The sequence below is a fragment of the Kryptolebias marmoratus genome, linkage group LG16 (assembly GCF_001649575.2).
Source record: "Kryptolebias marmoratus isolate JLee-2015 linkage group LG16, ASM164957v2, whole genome shotgun sequence".
Lineage (NCBI taxonomy): Eukaryota > Metazoa > Chordata > Actinopteri > Cyprinodontiformes > Rivulidae > Kryptolebias > Kryptolebias marmoratus.
This window is the reverse complement of record NC_051445.1, coordinates 17,160,344-17,176,262: the sequence shown is the minus strand read 5'-3', so window position 1 is coordinate 17,176,262 and position 15,919 is coordinate 17,160,344. Positions and strand designations below refer to the sequence as shown.

Genomic DNA, 15,919 nt, shown 5'->3' with positions numbered 1-15,919 from the left:
GAATCTGTTATGAACAGTACATACATCAAAGGCAGAGGGAGGAGCTAACTGATGACACCTAATGATGTCATCATCTGCCTTTGTGACAACAGAGTGATGTCATCAGCATTAAGGTGATGACATCAGAGGTCTTCTAAGTTCCGTCCAACATTACACTTTGGACAGTGTGCCTGTGGATCAGTGGTTACAGTCGTCCTCCATTGAAAGAGTTGGTTCGATTCCTGACAGCAGTCAGGTGTTTAAGTGTTTCTTGGCAAGACACTGAACCCTCATTGTCCCTGATGTGTGCCCCATTGGTGTTTGAATGGAGTTTAAAGCACTGATTAGACTCTACACAGTGATCAAATGTCATGAAATTTATAAAATAAAGCCCAAATTTATTTATTTTTTTTCAACATTTTAAATAATATTATTGGAATATGCATTCTAAAACTGGAGCTATTACATTAAAGCTGCAAATAAAACACCAAAAAAAGTAAAGATTCAAGCAAGGACAATTGGTGAGTGGTGTGGTGAAGAGTCACAGCTCGCTGATCGGCTGGTTTAGATTTGATGGCAAACATGAGAGGAAATTTGAGAAAACTTGTGACACCAGAAACACAAGCTATCAAATTTAGAATGATCACAGCTCATAAACTATTGCACGGTGCAACGTATAAAGAGTCACACTAGATATGAAAGCTCCAATCCAGCTTTATTTCTGGAAAACTTTAAAACGCCACAGCGGACCAAAGTGCTGCAGAGTCAACAAGAAAACACGACTCAAAAGACAACCAGAAGACATTTACTTATTGCCAAAAAATGGCTGGGTATTATTGTTTTGAGCTTGGACTATCTCTAGAAGCAGTAGATGCCCAAATGGAAGTACAAAAACATGTAATAAGTGAATTTTGCATAATAGGTCCCCTTTAAAAGCCATGGAAAACAGTTTTAAGGGTTTTAAGAAGAGTTTTAAAAGCCGACAATAGGGAAGCCTGTCTGACATGGAGGTGGAGTTTGTTCCACATTTCAGGAGCTGCTATGCTAAAAGAACCCCCCACCCCCCTCCACCACCACGATATTAGAAAATATGTGCAATCTTCCAATGACAGCATCAGTTGCGATAAACCCTGAACAATGTCCTTGTACCTCACAGCGTAGACCGCTGTACGAACGGAGAGGCTGCTGAATATCTGGGCCTGTAACTGTGTGACTGCTGAGTCGGCATTATGATGCCGGAGCAGGCGTCCCTCTTCCTCCTCCTCCTCTTCTCCTGCTCTTTGGGAACTCGCAGATGAAAAACAGGGTGGTTTCACACTCCACGTGAGCCCATGTCCCGGTGCTGAGCAGCTCCACGCAGCTGGAGTTGGTGCTGGGGGATGATCCGGGTTGGAGCTGCTCCTCTTGGCTCCAAGCAGCAAACTCCTGCAGAGGGCTGGAGTCCGCATACAGATACCTGCCGGTTCCATTCTGAAAGGGGAGAAACGGGAGACAGAAATCAGCTGTAAAGGGATAGTTTGGGTAGTTTGACGTGGGGTCCTGCAGAAAAATTGTGAGGGTAATAATGATGATGTTCTTCCACAGAACCTCACTTCAGAAGATCTGAACTCTGCAAAAGAGATTTAACTATTTTAGCCATTCTTATATCAAAACGTTCAGCTCATTCAGGAGATGGCTGCTGGGGCTTTTGGTGGGTGTAACTTACTCACTTTTCAAAACACTGAACTTTATTTAACTACATTTTACCCTATACAGTTACATTAAAATCTCTTCAGTTCCTTCAAAAACATTGTTCTGTTTATAATCTGCTTTAGCATATGTGCTGTATTTTTGCCTTCTTGCACTACATTCGTTTTTAGCTAGTATCTTGCTTCTTTTAGCTAGCCTTTTGCTACGTCTGCCTTTTTCAGGGAGTGTCCTGCTGCTTTTAGCTTTAACAGCCCAGTCACCCAGCTCTCAGCATCCTGACTGCGTTTCACAGAAAGTGCTCGTTCTCCAGTACAGTTTGTTTCTCTAAGGTTCAACTCATCCATCACAGGAGCAGAAAAGGCGACATGCTGTCATTATTTCCACCTTAGGGCTATAAACACTCACCGAGTCTCTGCCTTGCGCCTGCACTCCCACGTAAACCCTCGCCAGTCCTGTCTGACTGATGTAGTCTGCCATGAGGCGGTTAATGGTACTGGTTTTTGGCATGGCCAGGGCGCCTCCTCTCAGCTTGCAGTTCAGCGCAGCTTCTCTGAACCGCTTGGGCTCCTTCACAAGGAGGTAGTATCTTTCCTCTGTCTCCTTCACGCTCAAGACAACTGCACGAGAAAGATTTGAAAACCTAAATTGCAACAGAGGAATTATTCTTTTATTGACACATATATTGTACCACAATAACTGACTCTGTTTATAGGGATCTGAGCAACAACTTCCAGGTCCATGGCCACTTACTTGAGGGGAAACTTTTGAAAAGGGCAGGGGATTGCAAATAAAATCGAGAAGTATTTGTTTAGCACATTTCTTGCATAGCGCAACACAATGGGCTTCCTGATAATGACACCTGCCTAAAATCCAATAAAGAAAGAAAGAAAGAAAAAACAGGAGGAGAACCTGTATAAAAATACAAATGGAAAAGACAATGCTAATGTAGAATTAAAATACAATAAAAACTTAATCAAAGTCTTATGAAATTGAAAACTACTTAATCTGCTTTCAGAAAATATTTCCAGTTAGGACCTCTCTCAGATCCAAAGTCAGGATGTTTCACTTCACTGGAGCACACATGCAAGAGGCAGCTCCTCCTGATTTGGAAAAGGTACAAAGTATGACTAAGTTTCCACAGCCTGTGGACCTGAGTGATCGGATTTATGTACGACTAATTAACACATCTCATATACTCAGACGTGAGGCCTTTAATGCTCTTTATACGAGTAAAAGGACTTTTAAAAACATGTTCACGTAAAGTTTTTAAAGTTAGTTAGTTCTTAGTGCTGTGTACAGCAGACTGGGTCACGGTTGGCGGAGAGATCGGACCCAGGAATGCAGACCCCAACACGAGAAGCTCGGGTAAAAGCTTGAGGTTTTAACGGCGAAACGAAAGAAAGGCCGAAGGCTGATGTGGCCCCAACAATACAGAGATAACTCAAAACACTCAGAGAGCGCAAACCTCCGCCAAGGCAACAGCGTGATTAAAAAAATAGTGCGACCCGGATGATAATCTGGATCAGCAGTAAAATCTAATCCATGGGATTTTGTGACACCCCCAACATTTCCTGAACATTTCATCCGGATCTGTTTGTTAGTTTTTCCCTGATCTTTGCTGACAGACAGACAAACAAACCAACGGACACAACCAGAACAGAACTTCCTTGGTGGAGGAAACAAAAGGGTCATATGCAGGAGCAGAGACAAGGTTTTAACAAAGGGGTTACCTGTGAGCTTGACCTTTGACCCCACGAACCTTGAAATCAACAGGCATCATCTTTGACCCCTGAGGTGTCCAGCTGTGCTGTTTGACATTCCTACGTTACACTGTCGCACAGTTAGAGCACTGGGTGATGTTGACCTTTGACCCCATCACCTTGAAATCAGCAGTGATTACCCTTGAGTCATGAGGTGTCCAGCAGAACTTTAAAAGGTCCCTCTGGAGACTCACCGTTCTTCACAAACTGGACGGCTTTCCTGAGCTTCTCCACACTGACATCCAGCTGTCCAAACACCTTCCTGTACCTCCCACAGTCACACGTCGTGCCTGATGAGTAAACACAGCTCACTGGTTACCTAACAAGTAAGATATTATACCTAACATAAATGTACGACAGCATTTGTTAAATGAATTGTTAAACAACAGGAAGAGAAAGGAGAGAAGACAACTGGTATTTAATTCTGATCCTATAGATTACTGTGGTGGAGAAATTACCAAGAACATCTAAAAAAAATATGGTTGCAAATTACTTTAATAAAGTTACCCATCAAAATGTTTAATTCCATTAAAAGTTCAATGTTTAGTTTAATAAAACAGCATTGTTTCATTGATCTAAGAGCAACAAAAGTCCTTTATAAGCCTAAACGTCCTTACCAGTTTTCCCCTTCAGACCTGCTGGTCCAGTAAAACCTTTCAGGCCCTTGTCACCTACAGATGATAAGATCACAGCCTTTTTTCATCATAAATATACTCCAGAGTGACCCAACACAAATATTTTGCACATGTTCCCCCTGTAGTTACACCATTCAGCCAGCAGATGACAGTGTCACGCTTGTCTGTGAGATCTTGCAGCTCTGCTTTTTGCAAAATAAATAAATAAAATGCAAAAATGATCCCAGTGAAACTTCCGTTAAACAATTTCAAACAGCCTAAAACATGCTGACACAAAAACAGCAATATTTTCATTAATTTGTTGTTATTTGTGTAAACCTTTGCTGCTGAGTGCCAACGCAGAACATTTTCCTTTTACGCATTAGCTCCAGAGTGGAAATTAACCAGACTGGCAGTTGCAGGTTTTTGGGGAAGTGATCAACCGTACAAACATCATTGTGACCTAGTTTTAGATGAGGAACAGCCACAACAACCTGTCTGACCAAACCTTGTTGTGTTATGGTTGTGAAAACAAAGTTGCCTCGTGGAAAAAAAAAAAACAACAAAAAAACTTGATTGGTCCCATGAGTTTGTCCACCAAACGGGGGCTGGTGTCACCTCCTCGTACACAAACCATGTTTCACAACAAACTGTTTCGCTTTTAGTTAAATGTTCATTTTATTTTAATTTTTATCATCCATCCATCCATACATCCATCCATACATCCATCCATCCATCCATCCATTTTCTTTACCCACTTCTCCGTTAGCTCCAGATAATCAGAATTTAAGCAGACCAACACATGGAGATGCAGCAGACAAAAGATACACCGGTTTGAAATGTTTTGTAAATAAACATGAGTTCAAGTGATAGTTTAAACCTTTAAAAGTGGGATTCTCTGGAAAGGTTACGAATACTTATCATCTTACTTGCTGTGGATAGCTCTTTGAACGACCTCAGATTGAAGAAAGAGACTTTAATTTTGACCAAATTAATGATCTGACCCCAAAAGTGTTCTGTAATCAGATTGTTTTTTTTATATTTCGATGTGGACAAAGACATTTCACCAATGATTTGGCTATACACAATTATTTACCTAGAATTCTAGGGTTGTTTCTAAGCCCAAAAAGCAGCGACAGCTGGCTGTAGCACTTCCAGCAGGAAGATCAAAAGGTTTCTGCTGGGATTACCATGTAAAGTGAAAAATGATTGTGGCGTTTTAAAAACATTATTTACAAAAAACACAATGAAACTTTGAAGACTGGAGTTGTTTTAAGATGGCAGCTGCTCGGACTAGCCACTAGCTCATCAATCCAGTCAGAATTAAACTCGTTCAAAAAGCAAACTTGAGAAGAGCTGAATTATCCTTTGCTTACTGCAGATGTAGTGTTTTAATACAAGATTGTATTGAAAGGTAGCTGTGTTTTAGATGCTCCTGAGTAAACCGCAGGTTTTTTATGGGCCACAGGCTTCCAGGATGGAGGTAAATCCAACACTGTGACCTCACTGGTTTTCTGAGATGGCTGCTGCACGGCCACTTTCCTGTAAGCGTATTAAACATAATGAATACAGAGGTCTAAAGAGGCAGGGGAACATGCCTGCTCATAAAAGTAGAAATAAAGATACCCTGGGCAAAGCAACTGCATGACATCACTCAGCAGGATTATGTTTTTTTTCTATCTTTCATTCTTGTTGCTTGAAGGCATAAAATCTGTCAAAATATGTGATTTATCCATGTTTTTGATTATAATTTTTTAGGTATTCAACCATTTCTACACCATTAAATGCTTGTTTTGGGGTTAAATAAGTTAAACTTATCAGTTTTCATTAGAAAACAGCATATTTTGCTCACATTTGTTTACAACTATATTTGGCGAACAGTAGTTCAGCTTTCCACGGCTCATTTGCATCTGATCTTGGGCCTAACTTTTGTTTTAACGCTCTCCCCCGCTCAGTTTCCTCCCCCAAAACGACTCCACTTCTGTCGACTCTCGTCTTCGCAGCTTTTAATCGACGTTTCTTTTCAGAAGAAGAACAGAGAAGAACTTTACAGTTTTGCTTTCGACCTGACGTCTTTGATTCCATCGTTCTCCCTCTGACTCTGTTTACATCTGGGGAATATTTTACCGACTCAATACTGTCTGAAGTGAACATGTCAGTGTTCAAATGTAAACAAACAACTCGTAACTGTTGGCAACAAAACCCGACTCCGGCTGATTTTGCTAATTTATTACAAATCATGCCGTAGACTTTAGGTAGCAAATGATGCACATGTAGTATTCAGCTATTATTGTTTTAAAGCCTCATATATATATATATATATATATATATATATATATATAAATCAATAAATGGGGTGTTTGTAGCATGTGTGATGTTAAAGTAAACTAGTAATAATAACTAGTAATAAAAACTTCAACATCAGAATAAAAGAAGAATTAAAATCTATTTCCTTCCACCTTTGTCTCCAAAGGGCCCCATCTTTCCTGTTGGACCCACTTCTCCTTTAAGTCCTGGTTCTCCTGAAACACCTGAGGAAGACAAGATTTTATAGAATTCAAACTTAAAATTAAAACATAGCAAAGAAATATGAGTGCCACAACATCGCCCGCCACTGATAGGTGGAGGCAGGCGATAATGTCTTTGTGTGTGTGTGCCTGTCTGTTCAGTTCAGTCAGTGTTCCAGGTATTGAGATAAACTGAGACTGCACGTAACGGTCTTCTCCAGGTTTGACTAAAATGGCTACATCTCATCATTTCTCAACATGAAATTATCTTAGTCTAAAACTTTAGCTTGAAAGGTTTAATTTTGATAATATTGTAATCAGGGTTTAGTAACCAATCAAATCGATGCACTTTGTGACTAAAGAACAAACACTGGATACGGTTTAATAAATGCTCATATTTGTGTCATAAATTGTATCATATTTTAATATCTCTGATCACCATCACAGAGGTTGAAAAGGATTAGTTATACCACAATCTGATTAATGACCTGTATATATACATATGTGTGTCTGTGTGTGTGTCTGAAAATTACAGAGCAGGCAGAGGCTCCTCGCCAGCTCTTGAACTAGCGTTTCCTCAGGAAACTATTCAGCTTTTAAACACAAAGTGACACAGTGAAGAAGCCAGTTGCTATTAGAGAGATTTGCAACACACATGCACACACACCTATGCACACTCACACTAAAAGTCTGTGCAGCTATCCTTATGAGGACTTTACACCCATGTGGATGTATTAACCCAAACAATAACCTGAGCTGCCTAAGATTCATTAAAAGACCTTACATTCCTTGAAGGAAGGCATATCACTTGGAGACTCTCACGTCAGAGTTTTAAACTAAAATCCTCTTATGTTGAAAAAATGTTTGGTTAAACCTTGAAAATAACGGTATGTGCGGTATCCTGTGTGTTAGAGTTTTTTGAGTGTTTTGTGACTACAACCACATAAGATTTTAGTTCCAAATCTGTAGCAATAAATGAGTTGTAACTCCTCGTGTGTTTACGAATGTCCATTAGCTGCGACAACAATCTCGTATTGGGGTGACTCCAAAAGTCAATCAGCTGTGGATGTACAGCCAATTATTGCTTTCTGCAAGTTTCATTAGAAGTCGTCCAGCGGTTTTGCAAACACAACCAACAAAGGAACAAACACGCACACACACACACACACACACTAACCAAAACATTATTGCCCTTTTGCCTTTGGCAGCGGGCGATAACTAGGATTTAATCTATGCCATCACCAGACTCCTGTTAATGCTCTGGTCCCAGTAAGGCTGGGAAAAGTTCCAAATGGGAGTCATGAAGTCCACAGTCAGACACACACACACATGGACCACTTTTCCCTCCTTCCCATTGGCCCGTGGTGATTTTCTTCGCGGTGATTTGTGAGAAGCGTTTGGCAGAAGGTGTAAAGTCTTGTGGACTGTGTGCGGTCCACGGAGTTCTGGTCTTTGGGAAATTTTGCCGCAATCTGATGGCAATTTTTAAGGAATCTCGTGTGAGAATGTTTAAGGAGCACTCTCACAAAAAGTCAATATTTTAACAGTACTGACCGGAGAACTCATCGTGAGAAGTGATTATAGACGAGTTTGTTTTGTGTTTTAGGAAGAAATTGATTTTGCAGGTCTCTCTTTCACTCCCCTCGGCATGTGTGTGTGTGTGTGAGAGTGTGTGTAACAGCTGATTAATGTTGTTTTGCCAGCTCAGTCGCCAGTTAAACGATCCGTCCAAACGTCCAGATAACAATCCTTCATATCACTGCAGCCCCCACTTTATAATGGCCAACCCCTCCAACTGGTTTAACGACTGGATTCTCCAGCTGCCGGCGCGTCGAAGAGGCAAAGGCCACATTTTTCACTGAAATATGGAACCTGAGACACATTTATACAACCCGAAGCTACTTCAGAAACACTCACAGAACAAAAATAATCAATGCTAAGTGGGAACTTTAATGAGATCTTTCATTAAATATTTTCTCAGTCAGAAGTTACTTGTGTTTCGAAGGCCTCGCTTTCCTTTGACTAAATAAACTGAAATCTAACTAAAACTGTGTAGCAGCTCTGATCAAAGCACAGCTAACAGTTTGTTGATGTTAAAAGGTTTGTAGAAACAACTATATATATATACACACATATATATTTTATTTTTGGCCATTAAGATTCATGTATTCCCTTTCAGGATCCCAAAATTAAACAACCGTTTCCTGTAACGCTGCCTCCATGAAGACTGGGAAGACATGCGTCATCTGTTGAGCAGCCGACATGCTACGGTAAGAAAATCATCGCAGGGACCTGCGTTCATGCCTGTCAGGAAGCACACAGGCAGAAAAAAAAAACCATAATGACTGGCTTTGTTATACGTCTGAAGGATGTCCGCAGAGTTGAAAAGTTGAAAGGGGTTTACATATACGGTACATGCCTTCTCTGTTTGGATAGTGACGACAGTCCCCGGGTTGTTTGTTTCGGGCTCGATGAGAGAATTGTGTTGTCTTGTGTACATGGAACTGCGGGCATGTGTGCTATTGTGTGAAGGTTTTGAAGTGAACATCTGTGGAGGAAAAAAAAAAAGAGTGCGGCCAAGACGCAGCAGTTGTTTTGTTTCCTTCAAAGAAAGAAAGAAAGAAAAAAGGTGTCTGTACAGTTTAGCATCGTCTCCTCAGCGTGCTTCACGTACGTGTGAGGGCACAGACATAACGCTGTCATGGGAAAAAGAAAGTCCACGCCCTTGTTTTAATCTGTCGGGACACAGTAAATACAATCTGGTTCTTACCAGGTTCTCAGATTATTCAAATCAAACCTGAAGAGCACAAAACCACAGGAGATTCCACCATTTTGTTGTTTATTAAACAAAGATGAAGACGAACCTGAAAAGCTGTTTGTGGAAACCTAAACACACTTCATGATTCAACAGCTTGTAGGAGCACTTTTGGCAGCAGTAACTCCCAGTAGTTGTTTTTTTTGTATGACTTTATGGGGAGGAATTCTGGCCCACTTTTCTCTACAACCTTGCTTCAGTTCATGGAGGTTTGGGAACTTTTGTTTGTGCGCAGCTCCTCTACCGCAGCATTTCAATAAGGCTGAGGTCTGGCCTTTGATTGGACCACTGCAGCACCTTGAGTCTTTGCTTTTTGAGCCGTTCTGTTGTAGATCTGCTGTCGTGTTTGGGAACATTGTCTCGCTGCGTGGACCCGGTTTGGCCCTGTCTTCGGCTGTCGGACAGATAGCCTCACATCTGACTGTCCTTCGGTATACAGAGGAGTTAATAATTGACTCAGTGACTGTAAGGTGCCCAAACCATCAGCCCTCCACCACCGTGCTCTTCTGTTGTGTTTGGATTTTGTTAAACGTTGTTGCTGAGTGTTATGGGTAAACATCTCTACTTTGGTCTCATCTGTCCAAAGGACATTGTTCCAGAAGTCTCATGGTTCAATCAGATGAACGTTTACGAGTCGTGCTGCCATGCAGTTTCTCCTGGCTACTCTGCCAAACAAGTCTTATTTATTCAGTCTTTTTCTAATTGTCCTGTCATGAACTTTAACCTTTAACCTGCTAACTGAGGCCCGTAAAGACTGAGATGCAACTCTCGGGTTATTAGCAACTTTTTGAGCACTGCACAGTCAGACTTTGGGGTGAATTTCCTGGGTCGTACACTCCTGAGAAAAATGGCAGTCGTCCTACATGTTTTCCACCTGTGAATAATCTTTCTCTCTGTAGAATCGTTAAGTCTTTAAACGACCTTTAACCCTTCCCAGACTGAAGGGCGGCATCAGTTTCTTCTTTAAAGTCACTGCTGATGCCTTTCCACCTTGACATTGGGTGAACACACACCTGTACGCTCCAGAGCAGCAGACCACCTTGAGTCGTGCTTTTACAGAGGCACACACACACACACACACACACACACACACACACACACACACACACACACACACACACACACACTGATGATGATCAGTTAGTGACTTATGTTTGATCAGCAGCACCTGCCTGCGACTTTCACTCTTAAATCCCATGGGAGCAGCAAGAGTGGACTTAGTTTTTCACACTCAGCTTTTCCATTTTGGCTTTGTTTTTATTGAATAAAGAGAAAATAACACAGTGGATTCTGCTGTGTGTTTTCGTTCATTTGAGGTTAGACTTGAATAATTTTAGAACCTGGTAAGAATCAGATGTCTTGAAAGGCTAAAAAAAAAAAACGAATTGAAAGAGGGTAGACTTTCTCTTTTCCCATGACTGTAAATGTGCTGTTGGTTGGCAAATGTTTGCACAATCTTCTTGGGAAGCCAAGTGGGTTGTCCAAGCTCTTTTCAGCAGGAGTTCACAAGTCTGTGTCATCTGTCTGTCTGTCTTTTTGTCTGATTTTCACACAGATTAGGCAAAGGTTGACGCAAGAGGAGAGTTAACTTGCCTGCTTTTGAAGCTGAAAGCACAGAGTATAAATAACTGATTATCTGCTAAGTTACAGAAATATATTAGCGGGATGACTATTTGTCAGTGTGAGCACAATAAACTAAAGCCATCCGACTCTTCCTGCTGACTTCCTTTTTTGTTATCCTCTGACTGAATGATGGAAACATGTTAATAAACAGCGAAGACGGGGTTTTCTTAGTTACACACGTCGCCGGGGTTTCATTTACATACATTCAAAATGATCTATTTTAAATTGGAAGGTGAGTTTCCATGAGCTATTTTTGTAGCACAGCAAGTGACGGAAAAAAAAGATAACATTATATCGGTTTCTGTAAAAGTAGGGGGGAGGAAATTAAAAGTGCCGCTGATTTTATTGATGGGTTGTTGTTTTTTATTTTTTATTCTTTCATTTTAAATTTTTGGTAAAGTTAAAAGACTGAAAATAATAATAATAAAAACATCTGTATGTGTTCTTAATCCAGATATTTATCAGACATTTGTTATAAATTAAATATAAGAAAAACTTGTTTCACCAATCATGAATAGGAAAATAGATCCGTAGATATTTGTTTTTTACCTGGAAGTCCTGGTGGTCCATTCTTCCCCAGTTTACCCTGCTCCCCCACCTCTCCAGTCTCTCCTTGGTCTCCTAAATTCAAAAGTAAAGAAAAATGAATGCAACTCAAGTCTGAACACCTCCACTCATTTACCAACCATTCAGCTTCAGACAAGTCTGCATGTACACTATATAAATATATATATATATATATATATCCAGGTTGTGACTTCCTCTCCCTCCTCTTCCTCTACTGTGCAGCTGACTGAAGCAGACCTCGCTCTGACGTGAGCAGGCCCACTACATAACTTAGATTTATTGATGGTGATGATGATTTTAAACATCAGACATTATCCTCCCTCTGTGTACGTGGGAAACTTTTGTTTTCCATCAAAAGCAATGATTAAAATCTTTTCAAGTGGGGTTCTGTGGAAAGCTTATGAACAAATACCAACTTACCTGTTGTAGATAGCTCTTTGAATCACTAAAATTTGGAGAAATTGTGTTAATTTCTGACCAGATTGAGGAGCAAATGGAAGTCCATTTGAGGCCAGGACCAAATCGGACTGCTAGTGTCTTTAAATGACTACAATGTCCAAAAAAATACAGTGGATTTTGCAAATGCATTATGTATAAACATTTTCCTTGCTTCAATTTTACATTACAGTTTTTTATTACATAGAACTAATCTTTATTTTGTGATTGCTAATGATGACAAGCTGTAGCACTTCTGGTGCAGCCTGGGGCTCTTCCTGCGGAAATATCAAAATATTTCTGCTATATTAACCATGCAATGAGATGGTTTATAGAGCAATGCAATTTCTGCCGAGATTTTGGATTTTAGGGTTCCTTAATGTTCGTCATCATTTCATGTCTTTCACAATGATATCCTGTATGAACCCAGCCTCCGAGTCCATCATATCAAACTAACTTTCAGTAACATTATAGCTGTTAAAAATGGCAAACATTTAAATATCAAAACCAGCAGTACGATGGTACGGTCAAGAACATCTACAGGAAGTCTCTGCACAGCAAAGACTGCATGGAAGCTTTTCTGGAACTTTGACTTTTAAATTTCCATTTTTACATTTCATGCCAAACCCCTGGCCTTTTCTAGAATCAGTGCTATCAGCGTATTAACAACACAACATACTTTTGAAAGCATAAACCTTAAAATTGAGGTGCAGGAAAATTTGTTTTTGGCAGGTGACCGATAACAACTTCTTGGTAAGAGACCTTAAAACATTTTTGAGAGTCTATCAAAGAAGTCCTTTTTGCCACGGCTGTCAAAACAAATCCCATCTTGCAGGCTTGGACATGAAACGCTGCGGCAAATTGGTCATTTATTTTCTGTAGATCGAGTTTTAAAACAAGCTAACTGCACTTTTCAGGCGATTCTGACTGCATGGCATTCCTTCGTTTTGTGAATTACTCCACCGAAACCATGAAATGACTAAAATGCTTCATTTATGTACTTAAGGTGCCACAACACATTGTGATTCTTCGTGTCAGATAGAAAGAACAGCTCAAAAGCTGAAACGTCATTCAAACCAGGAAAACCAAATGCAGTATTTTTCCATATTTTGCATTTTTCTAAAGCCAAACTAAAGTGTTTTGACCTACCGAGTTCTACTGCAGTCAAATGCAAAATGCTGCCAATTTTTTTTTTTTTTTTAAAAGATGTTGCCAGAGTACCAGTAAAAGCAATAAAAATGTTTGTTGACAAAAGTTTAACCTAAATAATAAGGCGTTTTCGGGGTTTTACGGAACCAAAAAAAAAAAAAAGCGCACGTCTGACGCCCACTCAAATATTCGCTGAGAGGCGGACTCTGTGGTCGTTACTATCTGGATGAGTCTTGTACAAATAATCAGTTCAGTCTAGTGGCAGCTGTCTAAATACACACTGAGACAATGGGACTTTCTGGCCGAGACATAAACTTCTGGGGAAGGTTGTGAACGTGCGCCCCAAGTTCACAGTCCCTTCGTTTCTTATTCGTATTCCCCATTTAATTTGGTTTGAAGAAACCAAAGATAAGATTTTTTACAATAAAAACAAACAATCAAAGGCCTTTTTATCATATCCCAGGCCTTTTTTCCAGCATGCCAGTTGCTTGAGAACCATCCTGCTGCTTTTATCTAAGCCAGAGCTCTTGGTGTTTTTACTTGAGTTAAAGGAGCAGAAAAGAAAATGAAGCATAGCTCAACTTTCTATTTTATTAGGTCTGTCTGTCTGAATCAGCAGGGAAGATAACTACTGGATGTTGTAAAATGAAAAACACACACGGGGAGGCATTCCCTTCCAGAGGTCGGCTAAGCAGACGGCGAGCTTGTAAACTGCAGGATATTTAATGCTTTTTGGCTTTATCATCAGCTCTGGAAACTCTAAAACATACCGGGGGTATCGCCTCACCAGAGTCTGCGCTCACACATACAGTTACCACTCGGATGGGTTTACTATGATGGCAGAAATAAACGTTCTCAGTTTGGATGGCTGGATCAGATTCGTGTTTGAGCCTACCTTTTGCTCCTGGCAGGAGGGCATTGGTGCAAACCTCTGTAGATGCAAACACGTAGCTGAAGATGGCAAGAAACACCCAAACCATCAACAGCCGAGACATCCTCAAACAATCGCAGGTCACAGCAGACAATCCTGATCGTTTGATTTGTTTTTAGCAGACAACCGCTATGCCAAGGCAGGATCACGTCCGGGGTAAAGCCCAGCATCAATGAGAAAACATTCTGAGGAAGTCTGAGAAGAAAGTTGCACTTTTGTTTATAGAAGAAACAGACTGAAACACACACACACACACACACACACACACACACACTTGGGTATAGAGTCTTATCAGTGACTTGTCAAACTGTCAAACAACACAAAACAGGCTTCTGCATTCCTCTGCATGTTGTGCCCTTTAGCTTTTAACTAGTAAATATGAGCCAGATTTTCATAGCACACCAAACCAACACAGAGAAATCTGTCAGGGCATATTTGCGGTAGAACTTGTATTTTTTTGTTGCTTTAAATTTTATTTCATATAATACATGAAGCACTTCTATATGTTCAAATACATGCGTAATTTGCTCCTCGGTGCATTTAACTTATGTTTTTGGGGAGTGAGGGGGTTGGGGGCTCACTAATCTTAAAAAAGTAGAAACTGCAACAGGACCGAGTCTAAAACAAAATTTGCCAGAGAGGAAAATGTTGTAAATCCTATTCAGTCTTATAGTACAGTACAGTCTATAAGTATCTTAGAATATCTCATAATGTCATAAGTATCTTATAATATATTACAGTATAATATAGTATCTTATAGTATTGTATCTAATAGTAAAGTACAGTTTTTAGAGTATAGCATAAGTATAATATAATAACATAAAGTATAGTATTTTTTATATAGGGGCTACGGTAGCTCAGAGGTCAGTGTCCTGGTCTGTAATCCTGAGGCTGCAGGTTCGAGCCCAGGTTGTGTCAGGAAGGACATCTGGAGTAAAGCACTTCCCAAATGTCTCGTGCTTACTGTGGTGACCAGCTGAGGGGAGCAACTGAAAGAAAAACAACAATGTAATATATTTTATTATAGTTTAATATAGTATCTTATAGTGGCACAGTGGTGCAGGGGGTTAAAGCTGTCACCTCCCAGCAAGAAGGTTGCAGGGTCACCTCCAACCTGGGGTCTTTCTGGGTGGAGTTTACATGTTCTCCCTGTGCTCCGAGTACTCCGGTTTCCTCCCACAGACCAAAAACATGCAAACTGTAAAATTGTTCCTAGGTTTGAGTGAGAGTGTGAATGATTGTTTGCCTCATTTGTCTCTATGTGTCCCTGTGATGGACTTGTGACCTGTCCAGGGTGTCCCCCGCCTCTCACACAGTGACTGCTGGAGATAAGACACCAGCTCCCCGTGACCCTGAATGGAGAAGCTGGAAAAGAAAATGGATGGATAGTATCTTGTCGTATAGTTTCTTAATTTATGTAGTATTTTCAGTATTTATTAGTATTGGATCCTGTAGTTTTGTTTATTATAATATAGTATTGTAAAGTACAGTATTTATAGTAAAGTATCTTCTTCTTTTTCTTTCGTCTGTTCCCTTTTCAGGGGTCACCACAGCAAGTCATCCTCCTTCATCTAACTCTGTCTTCTGCATCCTCTGTCCTCTCTCCAACTCCCTCCATGTCCTCTCTAACTGCATCCTTATATCTCCTCTTATAGTATAGTATAATATCTTATAATGTAGTATCTTAAAGTATAGTATATTATTATAGTTTGATATAGTATAGTATAGTATAGTATAGTATAGTATAGTATAGTATAGTATAGGATTATGAGATCAGGCTGTCAAGGTTTGTTTTACAGAGGCCCCATCACACTTTCCAACATATCTGCTACCAGACAGACCCCCCCCCC

The 15,919-nt window shown here is 40.3% G+C and overlaps 1 protein-coding gene across 1 annotated transcript; it reads right to left on the bottom strand.

The window, feature by feature from the left end:
• Window positions 1–407: 407 nt before the first annotated feature.
• colec10 (collectin sub-family member 10 (C-type lectin)) lies at window positions 408–14,283 on the bottom strand. The gene is made up of 7 exons (XM_017409903.3): window positions 14,034–14,283; window positions 11,537–11,608; window positions 6,502–6,573; window positions 4,046–4,099; window positions 3,623–3,718; window positions 2,074–2,285; window positions 408–1,449 (listed from the first exon to the last, which is right to left on the bottom strand). The coding sequence occupies exons 1-7, from the start codon at window positions 14,131–14,133 to the stop codon at window positions 1,207–1,209; spliced, it is 849 nt and encodes a 282-aa protein (XP_017265392.1). The 5' UTR covers window positions 14,134–14,283; the 3' UTR covers window positions 408–1,206.
• Between the last annotated feature and the right edge of the window lie 1,636 nt (window positions 14,284–15,919).

Coding starts and splice junctions, on each gene's coding strand:
- colec10 (XM_017409903.3), bottom strand. CDS start 14,133: ATGTCTCGGCTGTTGATGGTTTGGGTGTTTCTTGCCATCTTCAGCTAC. Junction 6,574..11,536: donor TGGACCACCAGGACTTCCAG/GTAAAAAACAAA, acceptor TGTCTTCCTCAG/GTGTTTCAGGAGAACCAGGA. Junction 2,286..3,622: donor CGTCCAGTTTGTGAAGAACG/GTGAGTCTCCAG, acceptor TTTCTCGTGCAG/TTGTCTTGAGCGTGAAGGAG.